A 20,355-nucleotide genomic window follows, 5' to 3' on the forward strand; every position below is an offset into this window, starting at 1 on the left:
ACTTCCATGCTGCTTGGTTTGAGGGACTGGCCTCTTCCTCCTGTCTGTAGGAACAGCAATTCACTTCAGTCCCTCAAATCCTGTAGCAGGACATTCAGCAAAGAGTCAGAGGTGGTGAGGTGGGGGAACGGGGCAGCCTTTACACATCATCTTTCTATTTCTGTGGTTGCTGAATCCTCAGGAATGTAGAATTCAGCCACTCTGACCCCTGCCAGGGTGCCCTTAACTAGAAACTCTTCCATTGAACAGGTGCAGGGCATCATCATTCTTGTACTCTGTGTTTGGTTGGGAATGCCGGAAGCGGAATGCTAATGGCACGGCTGAATCAAAGAGCCACAGGAAAGCTCACCTCTGTAACAAGCAGACATGCTGCTACCCCCACCCCACCCCACCAACCGCAAGCGGATCTATGTCAATAAATTCCACCAAACATCCCTGCTTTCGAGTTCTATTTCTCTAGAAATGAGCCTTAGGCTGGGATTTTCTGGCCCGGACCCGGAAATTCCTGCCGGAAGTCAATGGACTTTTGGCTGCTTCTCCAAATTTCCCATCATGCTCATGATGTTTCCTGCTGCAAACGGGACTGGAAAATCTCAGCCTAAGTGTTTTGTTTGCATTTTTATAGTCTGCTTAACATGTATTGCTGCTTTTAGTGAGTTCTGTATCTGTACCTCCAGATTCATCTGCTCATCAACCTAATTAGACCCTCATTTTCCAAGACGTCCATGTTCTGCTTATTCTTCCTACCAATTTGTACCACCTCACACTTATCCATACTGAAGTTTACTTGCCAGTTACATACCCTTTGTTCAGATTTATTCCTTTATTTTGTTGCACTCCTCTTCTGTATTAACTACACTTCCCAATTTGGTGTCTCCTGCTAAATTTGAAATTGTGTTTACAATTCCTGAGTCCAAATCATTTATGCAACTGGTGAACAACTGGTCCCAGTACCGATCATGGTGGAGCACCACTGCCACACACCACCCAGTACTTCTGTCTGAATAGGCCAAGAGTTCCAGCTTTTAATGCAATCAGTGACCAGGGGCAAATTGCACTCAAAATCATTTTAGTTTTCAGAAGTGTTTACTTTGCTTAAGTTTCTGCTCATTCATTTTTTATTGATGAACATAAACTCTATCATGAACCAGTGCATTGCAAAGCATTTTAAAATGTCATTTTGAAAGAAAAATGCCTTAAAAGACATTCCTTTGTATTTTCAAGAGTGATAAACCTGGCGCCCTTTTATTAATGCTGCTCAAAATGTATTTATCAACAAATTAACCATTTTTAATCAAAATTTCCTCCACCAGTAACCTGGTTTGAAATAATTGAAAATCACTTCAATACGTACGTAGGTGTGCAGTAGTCAGTTTGTTGGTAAATTTAAAAGAAAATCCTTAAAAGCTTTTAATATCTGCCTACTAGTGTCATTAAGTCTAAAAGAAATGTTCAATTTTAAGAGCCTCCTCGAAGGCCCAATTATGGGCACAATTGGTGGAAACTCGTCCGGGTGATTAATTCAACCTAGGGACATGGAGCCAGATATTTGGCAATACCAGCTTCTAGCACAATGCTTTTTAAACTAGCATGAAAGATTGCGGAACCTTGACCCAGATTGAATTTGCGCTTGAAATTCCTTGATCTTTTGTGCTGCCTTAACCAATTTCAGGCAAACTCTGCAGAACAAACCAGCCCACAAACTTGAGGCCAATACTTTGAACTTCTGCTCTCTGTTTTCTGTTTTGTAGCTAGTTTGCTACCCATACTGCTGCTTTTCCCCAATTCTGCATGTTTGGACTTTAGTCGTGAGTCTCCTATGTGATATCCTATCAAGGCTTTATGAAAATCAAATATATATTGCATCTACTGATTTACTCATATCTACCCTTTTTGTTGCTTCATCAATCAATTCAAAGAGTTAATCATGCATGACCTTTTGTTTTGACATCCGTGCTAATTAATGTTTATTAAATTTTGTTTCTGGATGTTTCTCTATCACATCTTCAAGCAAATATTTAATTGCCTTACCTACCACCGACATTAAGCTAATTGGTCTATAATTCCATGGACTTGTTCTTGCTACTTTTTTAATTATAGGAATTAACGTTAACGTTCACAATGACAGTACTCCTTTTCTAATGAACTTCCTTTCCTCATTGTGTTGATCAATGCACACTTGAATGTGCTTTAGATTTCGGTATAAGGACATAGCCAGGACACAGAAAGATTCACTTTCCCACCAAAACTCTCAATAAATTGCAGTGCTCTTGCTTATACAGGCTACGCTTGTATACGCTGGAGTTTAGAAGAGTAAGAGGTGCTTTGATTGAAACATATTAAGATCCGGAGGGGTCTCGACAGGGTCGATGTGAAGAGGATGGTTCCTCTTGTGGGAGAATCTCGTACTAGGGGCCAAAGTTTAAAAATAAGGGGTTCCCCATTTAGGACAGAGTTGAGGAGATTTTTTTTCCTCTCTCAAAGCATTGAGAGTTTTGGACCTCTCTTCCTCCAAAGGCGGTGGAAGCAGTCTTTCACTATTTTTAAGGCAGAGGTAGATTGATTCTTGGTAATCAAGGGGGTGAAAGGTTATTGGGGATAGGCGGGAATGTGGAGTTGAGGTTACAATCAGATCAGCCATGATCTTATTGAATGGCGGCACAGACTCAAAGGCCGAATGGCCTACCCCTGCTCCTAATTGTTTGTTCGTATGCCGTCACTCTCTTCTGCTACGTGGGTGAACTTTGCCTCATTTCTGTTTTCGCAAAATGTGACATTGTGTTATTTACTTGGCTTTACTTACAATTGATTATAGTCAAATTGTTCAATCCTGTCAGGAAATTAAAGCCATACCTGAATAAGTGCCAAATTGTTACAAATGCACTATACTAATCACAGAAGGCACTTATCTCCATGATTTATGAACTGTCCTCAGTTTTGAATTGAAATAAACTATGAATGTTTGAAGGCTAACTTCTGAGGAATATAATTTCTTAAATAGTTCAATTTTGTCAGTCAAAATGCAGTAAGTGTGTTTTGCATTAAAAGAGTACAATAAATAACAGAGGAAAACAGGCAGTTTACAATCTTGCCCTCGTCACTGATCATTTGTTCTTCAACTTAAAAATGGGAGAAAAGAATAAGTGTGAGTCTTGGTTAGATTCAGTGGGGACAATTTTAACCAAACTCCCCAGTGGGAAACATTGAACAGATTGGGTTTTTCTATCTGTCAGCTTCACTGGAAAGGACAATTGGATAGGGTATACAATGGGTTTTAGCTCCCACCCAAGATGAAAGCTACCTTGCTATATACATGAATTTTTGGAAGACACGATTAGGGCTCCACAACAGACCTGTGTCTAAAAGAAAAGTTCCTGGGATAAAGAAGGAAGTTGTAAATTGGATACTGTTACAATTCCTGTGGTGATCACCAAAAGAACCAAATTTACCGAATGACTCCAATGAAAAAACAATGGACAAGATTTCACCTCTATTTTTATAACTGTTGCTTTAACAATTATACCAGAATCAACATCAGTTAACAGACAAATCATTGTAAATATAAATAATAATTTATGCATTAAGTAGCAGATACAATAAAGTTTAATCTCACAGAATTATCAGGCAATCCACTCAGCCTATATGGCACCAATTTCAGCTTCAAAGTTCTGATCTTCCATACATGGAATTCCAGTTCCTTTTCTTCAAGGATTTAGCCACTGATTTCCATCTGACAGCAACTCCCCCGCAACCTGAGTTCCACAGGGGCAACCTTCAACAAAATGGCACACTTCTCCAGATCCGTTTCAGCTCTGCTCATGGCGGCATAGATCCACCACTATTACTTTTATCCGAACCGCCAGTGACAACACTATGTACTTCATCGCCTGTTGTGGTCAATCAGTTCCTTTAAAGTAACTGAAACCGCTCCTGAATCCAGCCCTTGTGTTTCTTTTTTTGCACTATGCTACTTCCTCTTCTGAGCCTTCTTCCTCATAAACCTGGTCACATAGGCCCCTTTTCACACTGCACCCCGGGTCACGTTTCGCAGGCCTTATGACATCAGCGAGTCCTCCAGTTCTGTCACCCTGCTGCAGCCCTAGTGTAGCCCAGGAGCTGTGGCACTGCACAAGCTGACCCACACAGCTCAGGAGTCGATCAGCCCATGTGTCACAGAATGCCTGAAATCCAGTGAAACTTGGAGGAAAAATCAAACTCTTCACCCAGTTGCTGAAATCCATTGGAGGCCTCCATGGCCAAAACACTGCTCTCAAAGGCATGCTTCACAAAGCCATCAACATTGCTGAAACTGGGAACAGGGCCTTCACTGCCGCCCAGTCACCCCCCCAGACTCTGCAAACCATGGATTCCATTACAATACTCAATTGGCTAAATGATGGGAGATAATAGTCAATGATTGATTTCAGTTTCTCTAATTGGACTGTTAAAATAAGTGGAATCTTGAAGAATTATCCCTGGGATTCAGGGCAAAGCTGTTAATTCTCCTTTGCTATGGTTGAGTTTACTTCTTGACAAAGCATTATCTGGCTTTGGCTTGCCAAAATAATCTCATCACACTTATGATTCAACCATTCAAGCCTGGACCCAAGAAAAACCCTTCCAAGAGTAAAATCCCTTTTTCCTAAATTTGTTCCCAATTTCAAATTGGAGGAAGAGATCCAGAAGAAATAAAAATAATCAGATGAGTGAAGGATTTTAAACGTAATTTTAATATAATAAGAAAAGCTAAAGATCACAGAATCTTTACAGTGCAGAAGGCCATTCAGCCCATCAAGTCTGCACTGGCTCGCTGAAAGAGCATTCTACCTAGTCCCACTCCCTGCCTTAGCTCCGTAGCCTCGCATATCCTCTTTTTTCAGATAGCAACCCAATTCCCATTTAAATACCTCAATCGAACCTGCCTCCACTACCCTTTAAGGAAGTCTGTTCCAGACTCCAACCACCCTCTGGGTGAAACAATTTTCCTCACATCACTTTACTCCTTTTGGCAATATTTCTCACTATTTACCCTGTCCGTACCCCTCAGGATCTTGAACATCACCATCAAGTCTCCTCTCAGCCTTCTTTTCTTCAAGAAAGACAGTCCAACCTCTCCAATCTATCCTCATAGCTACAGTTGGAATCATTCTTGTGAATATCCTCTGTACTCTCTCCAATGCCTTCACATCCTTCCTCAAGCATGGCAGCCAGAACTGGACGCAGTCCTCCAGATGAGGCCTAACTAGTGTCTTATACAAGTTCAACGTGTCCTCCTTACTCTTGTACTCCATGCCCCTATTAATAAAGCCTAAGATAGTATATGCTTTATTAACTGCTCTCTCAACTTGCTCTGCCATCTTCAATGACTTATATGTATGTACATATATTTTTTATATATTTACACACACACCAAGGTCCCTCTGTTCCTGCACCACCTCTACAGTTTCTCCCTTTATGTTATACTGTCTCACCATATTTTTCCTGCCAAAATGAGTCACCTCACACTTCTCTGCATTGAGCCTTATTCTGGTGCTTGTCTGCCCAATCCACCAACATGTTAAACTTTTAATGTAAAGTTAAATAAATATGGGAGAGATAGATAAGTGACTTAGTGTTTTTGCCAATATTTGGGTACCTTGCAAGTTGTCTGCGCAACCCAGTGGAGAACTGTTTATTTATTTCCTCCTGGAACAAACATGCCTTTTTTTTGAAATTGCAAAAATGCAACATATTTATAAGAGAGAAAATCTAATTGTGTGTTTTCATCTGCAAGGATTTCTTATGAGCTAGGGTATATTTGTAAATGGCCAACTTTATTTATGAGCTCAAACAGTTGTTATTCAACCAGGAGGGGCTGTCATAGCTGAGCCCAATCTTAACTACAGCCAACTGTGATGGCACATGTGCTTTTGGGGAGAGAAAACTATGTTTTATGTTGCAATGATGGCCCCTTTAACATCAAGATTTCTGTGAAAGATTTCTTGTAAAGCACCCTGCTCCCAGGAACTGATCATGTGTCCAAGCTGCCTGGGAGATAAATGTTCTTTGATTTTTGTGTAGTAAAATTCTTTTAATTTAAACCTTGAACCTTGTGGTTTCATTCTTTTAGTGAATACTGGGTTTTGGATTCTAAAAATAAATAAATAAACACCTTACTGCTCTCTACTGTGATAATAACACAACAGCTACACAGAAAATATTCCTAGTTCACTATCTGATTTAAAACTTCACCAGCTGGCTGAGCAAAATGAGAACATCATACACAGTGTCCACCATACTTTTCTAGTATATGTTGTTGGAAGCTGAGGCTCCCCAAATGATCAGAAAGTTGGAGAATCACCCCTTCCACATATACTATTCAGCTTTGCCACTACATAGAAATCATGGGCAGAAACCTCTACCCATCCTCATAAGCCTTATTTCAATGCTAGTGTCCTCACTGTAGTTCAGTCGTGATGAGGTAACTTGTCAATCATTAACTTGGGACATTCTTTGTCTACATTATATAGTATCACATTTCACTGGGCATCTGACCTGTAACAGTTTCTCATAGGTTACACACAAATGAATGGAAGAATGCATTACTCGGGTGAAAGGGCAACATGAATTATATGAAGTGCATTGTAGACGTGATGCATTTCCTCAAAACAGTGTAGTGCCAATGGACTGTGTGTGGAGTGCCAGGATCATGATTGTCCATACTGTAGATGCGTATCTCGGGCATTACCTTCCTGGCAGGAACTAAGGAGGAGCTAGATACACAGCAATATGGCCAGAGGTAAAACTAAAGGCTAAGTCAATTTATGTTGCTCTGATACACCTGGTTTGTTACAATGTGCACTGGTATAGACCAGCACCAGGTCATTCACGTACCTTTGCTAGGGATGATGAGTAACAAGGTATAATACAATGCCACAAAATGTTAAGCAATTTGTAATTTTTTAGATACACTACTATATACTTTAAAAAGTATTAGCTCCAACCTTAGAGTACACTACTGAGTTTTGCCCTGTGCTGTGGAATTTCTTGTCTGACTCACCCCTGTTCCACCATAGAGAGAGCATCGCAAATTGACAATAAGGATCTCTTAGCGCTAAAATAATGTCACACTTTGTTGATGCTGAGCTGGATTGTTCAGTATTAGAGGTAACCTAGTGTTAATAATTTGTTTATTTCCTCCTCCATATCCTGCCTTACCCAGTTCTGAAGGCACAAATTCCTTTCTGCGGTAAATTTACCTTCATCTATCCAGTTCCAGTGACTTGTCGTAGGTTATTTGACTCCAGGATCTGGTCAGTCAAAGCTGAACTGGATCATATGTGCACGCATGCACTTCCTACATGAGTCCCTGGATAAAACATTGCTTGATTTCTCCTTCTTAAGCTAAGGTCATTGAAGTCACCTGTACCGCTCTGACTGAGGATGGTACCTGCAATCTTTCCAGTCTGTATGTCTGCTACACACTGACTAAACTCAATGAATCATTAGGGAGCCTTTTTTATGTACTTACATAATTACTTCATGAAGTCACGGATAAAAGCCTCTTACCAGTCTCTGTGGATCAACAGTGTCATGAAATGTTAAGGTAGACTACAAAATCTATTTATCTGCTTACCCTGAGGAAGGAAGATGGTGTGGAAGGGAAAACAGCGATAAGAAAAATAATAAGTACTTTCAATTCAACCTTTGGTAATTCAGTCATAGGCTTTTTGAATGATTATCATGTGCAGATGTCACAATGTTGAGTATTCATTTAGGACTATCTTTAATTTTGTTAAACCTCATTACATATGTAGATAGGAATAATAATAGCACATGTAAGTCACTAAGCTTTACATAAGATAATTTTAAAAAATCATGGCTAGAAATTCAAGCAATGCTTTGGTTCATCCAAACAATACAAGTTTTGTATGGGGAGGAAATGCTGCTGTGGCACTTGTCTTACATTGATATTCTCTGTCTTAATGATGATCAATAGTCATTAAGGTATTCTGTAAGGTGTTTGTTGCATTCACAATAACTGAGGCAATTATTCAAGGGCGCATTTGTCCAGAGGATTAGGGGTGCACTTCAGATGCCCACTGGCAACTTCAGTGGGTTTCAGATTTTCTCAAGGTTGCTAAAGTTAGGGATACCATTAAACGTTTCTCTGCATCCATTGGTCTTTTATGACGGGTTCAGAGGGCTAGACTATGTACTGGAATGGTAGGTTAACATTTGCCTCCATGCCTTGTACCAAGTGATGATACTTTGAAGTTGAACTGTGCAATGTCAGTGCTCTAACTATTGGGAATATTTTTAACCCAGTCTCATTTGAAATTATGCCATTTCTGTCATTACTGACAACATCTACACAGTGATTTTGATGGTTAAGAAATGAGGTTTTGCGCATTGAGTTGATGTGTTTGTTTTTCATTAAACTGAGGTTGTTGAGTGAAAATTCCACTAAGTAAAGTGACAGAACACTGAAATGAGGGACCTTGTGTCATCTGTCATAGAAAACAATATCTCATCAAGTGACAGAAGGATTCTGTGGCTCATTATTAGTGCTGCAGGCAACTCACTGTGGGTTTTATTAGACATAGTTGTGACTTTGAGTCCACTGCTATGGTATTGCAGTTGGAGATTTATTTTAATAGGCACCATTGGGAAGATAATGTGGACTAGAGATGTATAGCATTTACCAAAGTGTCGTCTTGTCCCCATATTTCTTTGTAATTTCCTTTACTGGAGAGAAAATTATGCTACTCTGAATTTATGGTTTGGCTTAATTATTTTCCTTTTGATCTTCAGCCGTCAGAACAGAACAAATTTATTTAGTGCAGTCGCACAATGCCATTAATATATTTGAGATCATCAGTGGCCTGAATAAATGATGGAGCTTCTGTAGGGACTTGTGGTCAATGAGTGTGAAAATAGGATTTAATATCTTTTTTATCCCTATAAAGATGAAGGATTTGAATAAGTGCTGTACATTGTGCTTTACTCTGCATTGTATTGTTTTGTTTGTAACTATTGGCCAGGGTTTTACAGCAGCAAGTAATTGCATTGCGTGTGTTTTCATTATAGGAAAGTTGGATTTGTGCCTATACAATAGATTACTGCTTTCAGCAGAGAGGTCACCCTATAATGCCAGTGACCCTGAAAAATTAATAAAGAGGGTTGCCATATTTGTGATTTACTCAGATGTAGTTGTGTACATAATGAAGACTTAAGGACCTGCCACGAATAAGAACCACATTCTGTGGCTGTTTGGTCACAAGTAAATGATTTAAAAAGCTGGTGTTGACCTTCTGTTGACTTTTAACTACAGCCTGATTCAATTCCATGTAATTATTTGTAGTGATACAAGAAGGTTATTTAAGGTTGCTGCTGTCCCAAATAAATTCACATTATTTTTACGAGGTCACACGAGTAATATAAGAGACAAGCCACTGTAGCTTTACAGTGATAGAACACCAAAAGTATAAGTTGTTTTCATTACTTTCCAATTACTTGTTTCACTGAGTGGGATCTGAGGCTTGGCTTGTGTTTTTGTTAACCAATATAATTCCGTTTCCAATAATAAGTGTAATAAGTGTGATGACATTTGGGTATATTTTCCCCTGTTTAAGATTACTTTACTAAATAGCCCAATATTCTTAATGACCAAATATTTTCAACTTTACTTTTACATACAGGGAAAATATGTTCTTTCTTGTAGCACTGGAAGTATTGAACAGTCATATATGTGTATGTATGTGTATATATTGCAGCTGTAATTCAGTAGTCAACAGAGTTTTGACTCGTTTGCTGATATAGCCATGCACAGAACTGTTGGAAAGATGACCTGACAGCCAAAAAAGTCCCAAAAATAGTGATATTATAAATAACAATATTCATGCCTCTTAAATAAAAACTACTTGGAGGTAAATTCCAGCTGTTGACTGTTTAGAGTCAATATGGCACATCCACACATGGTAAACAAGTTCAATTCAGTATAAACAGGCAGAAGCAACACTTCCGCATCAATTCAGCAATTGGAGCTCTTCTGAGAGTCTCTGAATGTCCAGAACTGTGAAAGGCTTCAATCTGCTTTTTAGCCCTCTGTCCTTTTTTTTATTGCAGAAATATAAGACTGTGTAATGGAACTTGGAGGCAAAAAGTACTGTTAAGTAAAAATGTTCTGAGTAGCCATGAGGATGATTCCCTTAATCAAGAATAGTAAGCATCGGAAATAACGTTGTCCCTGCTATAATGGATTTCTCTTTTTTTCTCCCTCAATCTAGTCAATTGATCCTGGCCAGCAGTTTACATGGGAACATTCAAACATGGAAGTCAACAAACCAAAGAATAGATATGCAAATGTAATTGCATATGACCATTCACGGGTTCTCCTATCTGCAATTGATGGTAAGTGAAGTCTCTAAAATGGCACACTTGTGAAAATTTGAACTCAACAGCTCCAGGCAATTACACGAAATTTGATAATTATAAAAGTTTAACTGGGGCTTCAAAATTTTCACCTCATCCTTCAGGAACGACCCTGGTGATCTCAATCTGGTCTTTTTTACTTTGGACGGTAACCTGGTGACTGCATCATCTGCCCGTTAAGGAACCCACTCAAATTTCATTTCCACTGATTTCTGAATTCAGCGTGGTTGGTAACAGGCAGGCAGTTTGCTCCACCAGTTTACTACCCAAGCAGAGATGGTGAAGTAATACCCCCAGCGCATGTTAAAATCTTAAAATTCAAAGAATTTGTGAAATTTCAGCTCTGGTGTACCTGGTAATTGAAGGTGACCCTGCATCCTCATCATCTGAAGTCTTGACACACAATGACAGAATAAGACTGTCAGCTTACTAATAACATATTTGTAAAAGGTGAGAAGGAAACAATGTATGAATTTATTTGAGGGATGCACAGAGTTGTATCTAAAAATATCTGAATGAATCGCTGTCAGCTCGCAAATACAATTTGTTCAAAAAGTAAAATAAACATGATTGAGACCTGTTCATTTTTATGTCAGTAGGTAATAGAGAGAATTGTGTTTGCACTTGGCTGACATGATGGTACAGTGCATTGGAAACTGGTGTGGTGTGGATTCTCATGATGTGAACTTAACATATTCAGATATTCAGATACCGGGAGCAGAATTTACTGCTCTCCCCCCCACCGCCCCCCCCCCCCCCCCCCCCCCCCCCCCCCCCCCCCCCCCACCCTAGAGTGGGCTGGAAGGCAGTGGAACCGTATAATGGGGCGGGAATGCTGGGGATGAAGAGCCCGTTGACTTCCCCTAATTAAGTCCGGAGCATGAAGGTTCAAGAATTGCCTTCCTACCTGGAGGCCAATTGAAGTCCTTAAGTGGTCACTTAAAGGCCTCATCGCTCCACCTTTGGTATTCAGCCAGCAGCAGCAGGCGAGGGCCATGTCCATCTGGACAGACTGCCAGGTAAACCCTGGCAGACATGCCTGGTGAGGGGGCAGAGGGGAGGTTTCCCTCATTCATGGGCACCCTGTACCCAACAGCCGAACATAGGGACTGCCGGCGGCAAGGAAGGGACCCATATAAAGAGACCCCAACCCCAATGGTGATTCCCCCACTGACCTGCACTCTGGGGCTCCAGCAACAATCTTTATCCTTGAGCCTAATGCAATTTAAGCAGTGGCCACCGCTCCCAGGGGTGCTGCTGGTACTGGAGAATCCCTGGCCTCTGATTGGCTGGAAGCTCTCTGAGGCAGGACATCTGGACTTCAGGAGAAATTGCTGCAGGAAACTCCCCCTGCAGAAGCCAGGGACCCCAACGGCAGCCAGCAGACTGCCTTATTGGATCTAATCCCGACGGGGATCCCAGAAATGGCTGCAGCAGTGTTGCCTCTGCAGCTGGTGGATGGGCCCACCTCTGTCACTGTTAAATTCTGCCCTGGGAAGCAAGAAGCAGAGTCAAATTTTTTCCCAATACAGAAGAACCACCAGAGGGAAGACGACCAACCACTGCACTCCAGCAGTATTTTGTGGCCAATGATACCCACTCAGCTACAATTAAGATTGGTCAACCAGAGTCAATGGAGGATAAAACTCCTCTGATAACAGAAGTCTCCCGATCTTAAACAAAATAAAGCAAGTACTATACAGTTACAATGTATAAAATATAATGTAAATTCTTTAGGATGTGGAAGCAGTAAGGCTGTATATGTACAATTGCATTGCAGGTTTGGTACATACTGTACCATCAGAATGTAAGTAAAATGTTTATGTACAGAGTGTATATAGGTGTACAACAATAACTAAACATACCGGTGTTTTGCCGCCATTACATTTACAAGGATGTAGAAGCAAAAGTAGGGCATTTTATAATGCATATGTACAGCTGTAAGTACTTTTTGTAATAATCTGAGTGCATGTACAACTAGAATGTATTTTTTATTCTGCATAAAATTAATTTAGTGCACATGGATAGTAGCTTTAGATGTTTAGTGTGAGTCTTTCTTTGTATGCACTAATAGACTATTGTAATGTAAGAATAGAAAATGCTGGAAAGATACCAAGTCCATCAATGTCAGAAAAGAAAAAAGATGTTTAAAATTTGGTTCAGACCCTTCATCAGAGCCTTGTTCACAGTTTGCCTTTTACAGAGCGTGCATATATAATTAGCGTTTTTGATTGGTTATTGTATACAAAATTGTATTATTGAATTCAATAACATTGTATTCTGTTCAAAGCTACCAGGATTAATTATAGATAAATTTAACGTTTAGGGTACGTGTTGCAAATAACTATGTTTAATTGCACATTCTCAAGTCATTGTTATTCTGCAAACATTTACAATAAACAAGGCATTTCATTATTGGTACTGAAATCAACTGAAATAGTAATTATATTTGAATTGATTAATCCCTAACATCTCATCCGTGTGCTAAACAGAATGTTCATCACTCTGACAGCCTGAAACAATGTACCTGGACAAACAGAATAGAAATCCTTGTCAGTTAAATATCCTTGTTAAAATTCAAATTAAAAATATATTCGCAAGTTCTAGATATATTGCAACTGAGTTGGATTTGAATTGCCATGACCTCTGGTGTATTAGCAAAGAATAGACTCCATCCTACTCCCTGCTCAAATGCAAAATTTGAATGAATGACATGCCGAGTACCTGCAATTCATTGAACAGCGAAGGCTGAAAGGCGATCTTAATTAAAATAATTTTAAATTTTAAGATTATCTTTTAAAATATTTAAACTTCCTCTCCCGGCCCCCACATTAGCCGATATTGTAAATGGTTCTCTCTCTCTTTTGGTCTTGTCCTTCTCTCCTTTGGATATGCCATCATCACCCATCTCCTTAATAAAACAACCCTTGATCCCACTGTCCCTAGAAACGGCCATCCTACCTCCAACCTCCCTGTCCTCTCCAAAGCCCTCCAACACACTGTTGCCTCAGAAATTCGTTCCATCTTTCCCGGAACTCCAGGTTTGAATGCCTCCAATCAGGTTTCTGCCCCTGCCACTGTTCTGAAACAGCTCTTAACAAAGTCACAAATGGCAGCTTATGTGGCTTTAACAAAGGTAAACTTTCCCTCCTTGTCCTTCTCAGCCTGCCTGCAGCCTTTGACACGGTTGACCACATCACCCTCCTCCAATGGCTCTCCATTGTTGTCTAGCTGGATGGAACTGGTCTCACCTGGTTCCATTCATATCTATCTAATCGTAGCCAGAGAATTACCTGCAATGGCTTCTCTTCCCGTTCTCACACCATTAATATCAGTGTCCCTTAAGGATCTATCCTTGATCCCTCCTGTTTCTCATCTACATGCTGCCCGTCAGTGACATCATCCTGAAGCACAGCATTAGTTTTCACATGTACGCTGCTGAAATCCAGCACTACCTCACCACCTGCCTCAACTCTATCACTGTTGTTAAATTTTCAGACTGCTTATCCAATATCCAGTACTGGATGAAGAGAAATTTTCCGCAGTTAAATATTAGGAAGACTGAAGCCATGGTTTTCAATCCCCAGTAGAAACCCCATTCCCCTAGCTACTTCTCTCCCTCTCCCTGGTAACATTCTGAGATTAAGCGAGTCTGTTCACAACCTTGGTGTCACATGTTACCCTGGGATGAGCTTCTGACCACAAATTGAAGCTGTCAATAAGACGGCTTGTTTCCACCTCCGTAGCACCACCCGACTTCACCTTTGTCTCAGCTTTGTCTCATCTGCTGCTGAATCCTTCATTCATACCCTTGTTCCTTGAGACTCGACTATTTCAATGCACTCCTGGCTGCTCTCCCACATTCTACCATCCATAAATTTGAGGTCATTCAAAACTCTGCTCATGTCTTACCTCACAGCAAGTCCCATTCACCTTTCACCTCACTGCTCACTGACCAATATTTATTCTCACTCAAGCAACATATTTATTTTAAAATTCTCATGCTTGTTTTCAAACCCTTCCAGGGCCTCGCGCCTCCCGGCCTCTGTAATTTCCTCGAGCCCCACAACTCTCTGACATATCTGTGCTCTTCTAAATCTGGCCCCTTGAGTAACCCTGATTTTAATTGCTTCACCATTAGTGGCTGTGCCTTCAGTTCTCTAGGCCCTAACCTCTGGAATACCCTCCCTACACCTCTCTGCCTCTCTACCTCACTTTCCTCCTTTAAGATGCTCCTTAAAACTTACCTCTTTGACCAAGCTTTTAGACATCTGACCTAATATGGGTGGGTGTCATATTTTGTTTGATAACGTTTCTGTGCGGTGCTTTGGGGCATTTCATTATGTTAAAAGATGCTATATAAATATAAGTCGTGGTTGTTGTAGTAGTGTGAGTAGAGAAAGACTATATCCCCTGTCCGAGAATCAGTGTTGAGAGGTCATGGAGGAGAGAGGTTGAAAGAATTCCCGTTATGCAGAATTATTAGGGAATGAAATGCGAATGACAGAGAGCACTCTATCCTTTCAGGGAAAAGTGCAAAAATAATTGAAAGAGGACGGAATGCAAGGCAATGGGAAGAGAGTGGGATAGTGGAATTAATTTTAAATTGATGTGGGTGAAAGCTGGCACAGATGTGATTGGCTGATTGACCTCCTCCTGAACTGAACATTTGTGGTGTGACTTCTCTGTTCTCTTATTAGCTGCTTATTCGGTAGATCCCTATTAAGAGCTGTAACTGCAAGGGAGAAGAGACATGCCGTCAAGCATATCTTTTATTACCAGTATCATGAAGTATAAATTAGGTATGTATTAAAAATTAGTTACACTTAATTGTAACTAGTATCAAAAACGGAACGAGAAATGGTGGCAATTTTTACCCACATGGCAGACATTGAGAAGGTGAGCAAATAAAATCGCCTAGGTTACTTACCTATGCTGGAGATGTCAGGTGCTGACAGTTCCTGGTTTTACTCTACTGAATTGAGCTGGCAGCAAGTACACCCACCCAAAACCTGCAGGATCCATTCTTATACAGGCCTGATGATGCCACTAGGGCCTAACTGCAATCAAGGCAGTGAAACTGGGAATTTACAGTGAATTTCCTGCCAAGCCAAGATTTCATAAGAACATAAGAAATGGGAACAGGAGTAGACCATTCGGCCCCTCAAGCCTGCTCTACCATTCAATAAGATCATGACTGATGATCTTGTGTTTCGCTTTCCATAACCTTTGATTCCCTTACCTAACAAGAATCTATCTACCTCTGCCTTCAAAATATTTAATGACCCACTTCCACCGCCTTCTGAAGCAGAGAATTCCAAAGTTGCACAACCCCCTGAGAGAATAAATTTCTCCTCATCTCTGCCCTAAAAGGGTGACCCCTAATTTTGAAACAGTGCCCCCCTACTTCTGGACACGCCCAGAAGAGGAAGCATCCTTTCAACACCCACCTTGTCAAGGCCGTTCAGGACCTTGTACACTTCAATCAAATCACCCCTCAGTCTTCTAAACTCCAGAGTGTGTGCATAAATGGGCCTTTTTCTGATTGGCAGGGTGTGACGAGTGGAGCCTGTACTGGGGCCTCAACTTTTTATGATTTACATCAATGACTTAGATGAGGGGAGTGAAGACATGGTAGCTAAATTTGCAGATGACACAAAGGCAGGCAGGAAAGTATGTTGTGAAGAGGACATGAGGAGGTTGCAGATGGATATAGATAGGTTGAGTGATGAGCCCAAGTAAACAAGCCCAGTCTGTCCAACCTTTCCTCATAAGACAATCCACTCATTCCAGCTATCAATCTAGTAAAAGCAAAATACTGCAGATGCTGGAAATCTGAAACAAAAACAAAAATAGCTGGAAAAACTCAGCAGGTCTGACAGCATCTGCGGAGAGGGACACAGTTAACGTTTCGAGTCCAAATGACTCAAAACATCAATCTAGTAAATGTCCTTTGAACCACCTCCAATTCATTTACATCCTTCCTTAAATAAGGAGACCAAAACTGCACACGGTATTCGAGGTGCGGCCTCACCAATACCCTGTGTAACTGAAGCATACCCCTTACTTTTATGTTCAATCCCTCTCGTAATAAAGGATAGCATTCCATTGGCAGCCTAAATTAGTTCCTCTACCTGAATACTAACTTTTTGTGACTCATACATGAGAACACCTAGATCCCTCCGCATCTCAGAATTATGCAGCCGTTCTCCATTTAAGTAATACTCTGCTTTATTGTTCTTCCTGCCAAAGTGAACAACTTCACATTTGCCCACATTATACTCCATTTGCCAGATCTTTGCCCACTCACTCAGGATGTCTGTGAGGAATGGGAGCGAGAGGGCAATAGGATGAGTGTGAGTGCTCTCTGTTGAGGTAGATAATTAAGGAGCAGGCTGGAGAGGAAAGAGTATGTGTGATGCAAGGTGTGTCAATAAGAGGAGCAGTGTGAGACTGCTTGGAGGGTGAGACAGTGGTGATTGTCAGGTGAGAGTTGTATGACACTCTCACCTTGCTGTACTTCATCATGTCCTGGTCCTGGGCATCATGTTATATTCCAGAAAGACAGTTGATGAAGGGTATAGCTGGAGCCAGTCTGCAGCAGCTTCCTTCTTCCCACTAATACTGTGAGTCCTGCAGAACCGCTTTAAGTAAAGATGCTCCGACCCTCCTAGATTTGTCGGAGAACCCGGAGGTGGGATGATAATGTTGTGGAACGCCACTACCCCCGGAAATTCCCCTCCAAGTCACTCGCAATCCTGATTTGGAAATATATCTCCGTTCCTTCACTGTCACTGGGCCAAAATCCAGCTAACAGCACTGTGGGTGTATCTACACCATGTGGACTGCCGCAGTTCAAGAAGGCAGCTCACTGCCACCTTCTCAAGGGCAATTAGGGATGGGCAATAAATATTGGCCTAGCCAGCGACGCCCTCATCCCGCGAGTAAATAATTTTTTAAAAAGTTGTGGCTCAGTGAAAGAGCCTCAGCAAAGCCCGTCAATTAGCCATCTGGGTTTTCGATTCACGAATGATACTGCCGTTTTGGTAGCTACTCTGTACCAAACGTTTCTGCCCCTTGAGTCAGTGATGGTGATGTGACCATGTGATTCACTAAGAATTGTCTTGACACTGTTTCTGCAGAGCTAATGTTCCACATTTATCGTACACACTTTAAAAAGTATACAGTACCAAGACATGGCTTTATATTTGACAGCTGCTTTTGCAGGGCAGCTTGTTTTGTTTTGAAAATGTAACTTCCAGTTTTAGTGAGTTTTATTTCTCTCAGGACACTAATTACTTTTGTTCCTGAATCAGAATGAATTGACGTATGCACCATGGTAATATCACTTACAGTGTTTAAGATTAGAGGAGATCTATTCAGTTACATGAAATTAAGCTACTGCAGTAGGCCTGCAGAGACTAACGAGCAATTTTTTTACATTTAATAGTGTTTTGTTGCATTGTTTGAGGCACTTCACGAGCCTGGTGAGGGTAACAGAGATGGGAAACCAGGCCCACTAGCAGTTAGGCCTGCTTTCAAGCTGTCAGATTCAACTGATTTCTAATCTTTATACAGTAAATGTGTAGTCTGGGCTGGAAATCTACAGGAAAATCTTCCACTTAATGTGCAACAGTTACAGGCTGGGATTGGAAAAAAACAGTGCCCGGGAACTGCTGATGTAAGTTATTTTCAAGGTTGTTAGATTAACCATTTTATGGGCATTTAGTCTGTATATATGGGCTTTAATACAGCACATTGCGTGCAAGTGCAGGTAGGTTTTAACATTAGGGTGAAGTCACTTCGATTTGTTGATGTGAGGCAACATGACAGAGGTAGTCTTGCTGAACTCCTGCCTTGCAGTGATTGGGGTATAAAAAGCTCTGATTCAAAAGTGAATTTTGAGACTTCAGCCAGTTTTCTGAATCTCCTTCAATATACATGGTTCATTTATAATGTTAGAATAGAGTTAACACGCTACATGGCTCTCCTCCTATTTTAAAAGTCTTATCGGCAGTTAGCAGAGTTCTGAGAATGTAATTCGACTTACATGCACAGATCTCTGCTTTCCCAAATTAGAGAGCAATGTGAGCACTCCTCACAGTCCACTTGCAACATTCTCAAATTAGTACATATCATCATCCTTGGGACCAAGAATAGCGTTGCTCTATTGCTCACTCAAAATATGAACCAAATGTCAGTTTTCTCATCAAAAAGCGCTCTTTGACAAACAATTCTCAGGTGTGGAGTGCTAATGGAAAAATACTTAAGTATAGGATTGCTGATGTATTATCACAAACTGCCGAATACCTTTTTAAAACAAAATGTGTTCATGATAACATAATTGGATTTGTAAATGTCTGACAGCTGTACTTGTTTGAACAAAGTTGCTATGGAACAGATCTGTAAGCATTCTATTTTTCCATTGCAGATTTTATTGGGACTTAAAATGTTCAGTGTATAAATGGAATTGCATTGTACCACGTGTATACTTGAAATGAAACACGTTATAATAGCTGGCAGCCTCAGGTTTATTTCGGACTCCCCAACGTTCCACTGAAAAATAGCAGTGTGTTGGTATTCAATGCAGTTGAAAAGAAGTTATGAGAAAGTTCATTATTAACATGTTACTGTACCACTGAACATAATGTTATTTGAATTTACACTAGGTATGTTATGAAGATAAATTTGAAGAAAGTTTGATCCTCTGACCTGCTGAGGGAATTAAGGCTGTAAAATGCTTCAAAGATTGTTGATGCAGGATTAGGGCCATGGAACCAGACGTGTTTAAGAGCTAAGTATTGAGCTCTTATTCATATATAATAGGCTACATTGAATGGGTTCAGCAGGAGTGACTGTAACAAGGGCAGATGTCTCATTAAGTTGACCATGGTAATAGTGTGTGTAACTGCTGCCCAAGTACCTTTCAGAATCATAGAATCAAAAAAGGAGGCCATTTTGCCCATCATGCCTGTGTCAGCACTATAAAAGGGCTATCCAGTTAGTGCCTTTCCTCTTATTCTTTCACCATAATCCTGCAGTTTCTCCTGTTCAAGTATATATCTAATTCCCTTTTGAAAGCTACTATTGATCTAATATTTTGTAAATAGTTGATATATAGAAATAGAGCACATAAAATTCATATCAGAAGCAACCTAGTGTTTTGTCCACTTTGGGAAGATCTGGGCCAGAACCTTCCTTTCGGCGTGCCCCGCCGACGAGTAAAATGACACGCGGTGACATCAGGCGTGCGTCCTGACGTTACTGCGCATCATTCAGTTCTTCAGCTCGGCGAGCGCATACCGGACTCGGCTGCGCACCTGCCGAATTGTCAAAGGCCTATTGAGGCCATTTAAATTCCAGCTGAAATAATTAGCTGAGCTGCCCCTCCAACCTTAAGGTTGGCGGGCAGGCGAAGAGCCCAGGCGGCCTTCGCATTTATCCACGGGCGGGATGAGGTTTCATGAAGGTTTTAAAATACTAATAAAAATTTTTAGTAAAATTCATAGACATGTCCCAGCTCATGTGACACTGTCACATGAGGGGACATGTCTTTAATTTTTTTTTCCTTTATTAAAATTTCTAAAAATCAAGGTAATCTCCCTGAGGCAGCTCTGTGCCTGAGGGAGATTTCTGTGCTCTTTCGTACGCAGGGCCTGACTCAGCATCCTTCCTCCTGCCTGCACAGGGAGCACTCAGTGCTTCCAGGTGCGCATCACGTTGAGCAGGCCTTAATTGGCCCATCCACATAAAATGGCTGCACGCCTGCCCATGCCCAACCCCCCCCCCCTCTCCCCCCGGACAGGGAGAAAATTCTCCCATCCAACGCTTCCAGGCAGTGAATTTTGGAAGATACCAACTTTCTACTGCATAAAACCCATCACATTTCTACCTCTCCAGTTCCAAAAAAGTCATATTGGACTCGAAACATTAACTCTGTTT

General features: G+C 40.9%; 1 protein-coding gene across 11 annotated transcripts in view; it reads left to right on the forward strand.

The window, feature by feature from the left end:
• The window catches only part of ptprda (protein tyrosine phosphatase receptor type Da), a 622,540-nt gene that overhangs the window by 538,276 nt on the left and 63,909 nt on the right, over positions 1–20,355 (forward strand). For all 11 annotated transcript variants that reach the window (XM_078570553.1, XM_078570552.1, XM_078570557.1 and 8 more), the window contains one exon: positions 10,269–10,392. In XM_078570553.1, the coding sequence (XP_078426679.1) occupies positions 10,269–10,392 (124 nt within the window). The remainder of the gene's footprint in view (positions 1–10,268; positions 10,393–20,355) is intronic.

The sequence above is a fragment of the Cetorhinus maximus genome, chromosome 2, assembly GCF_964194155.1.
Source record: "Cetorhinus maximus chromosome 2, sCetMax3.hap1.1, whole genome shotgun sequence".
Classification (NCBI taxonomy): Eukaryota; Metazoa; Chordata; class Chondrichthyes; order Lamniformes; family Cetorhinidae; genus Cetorhinus; species Cetorhinus maximus.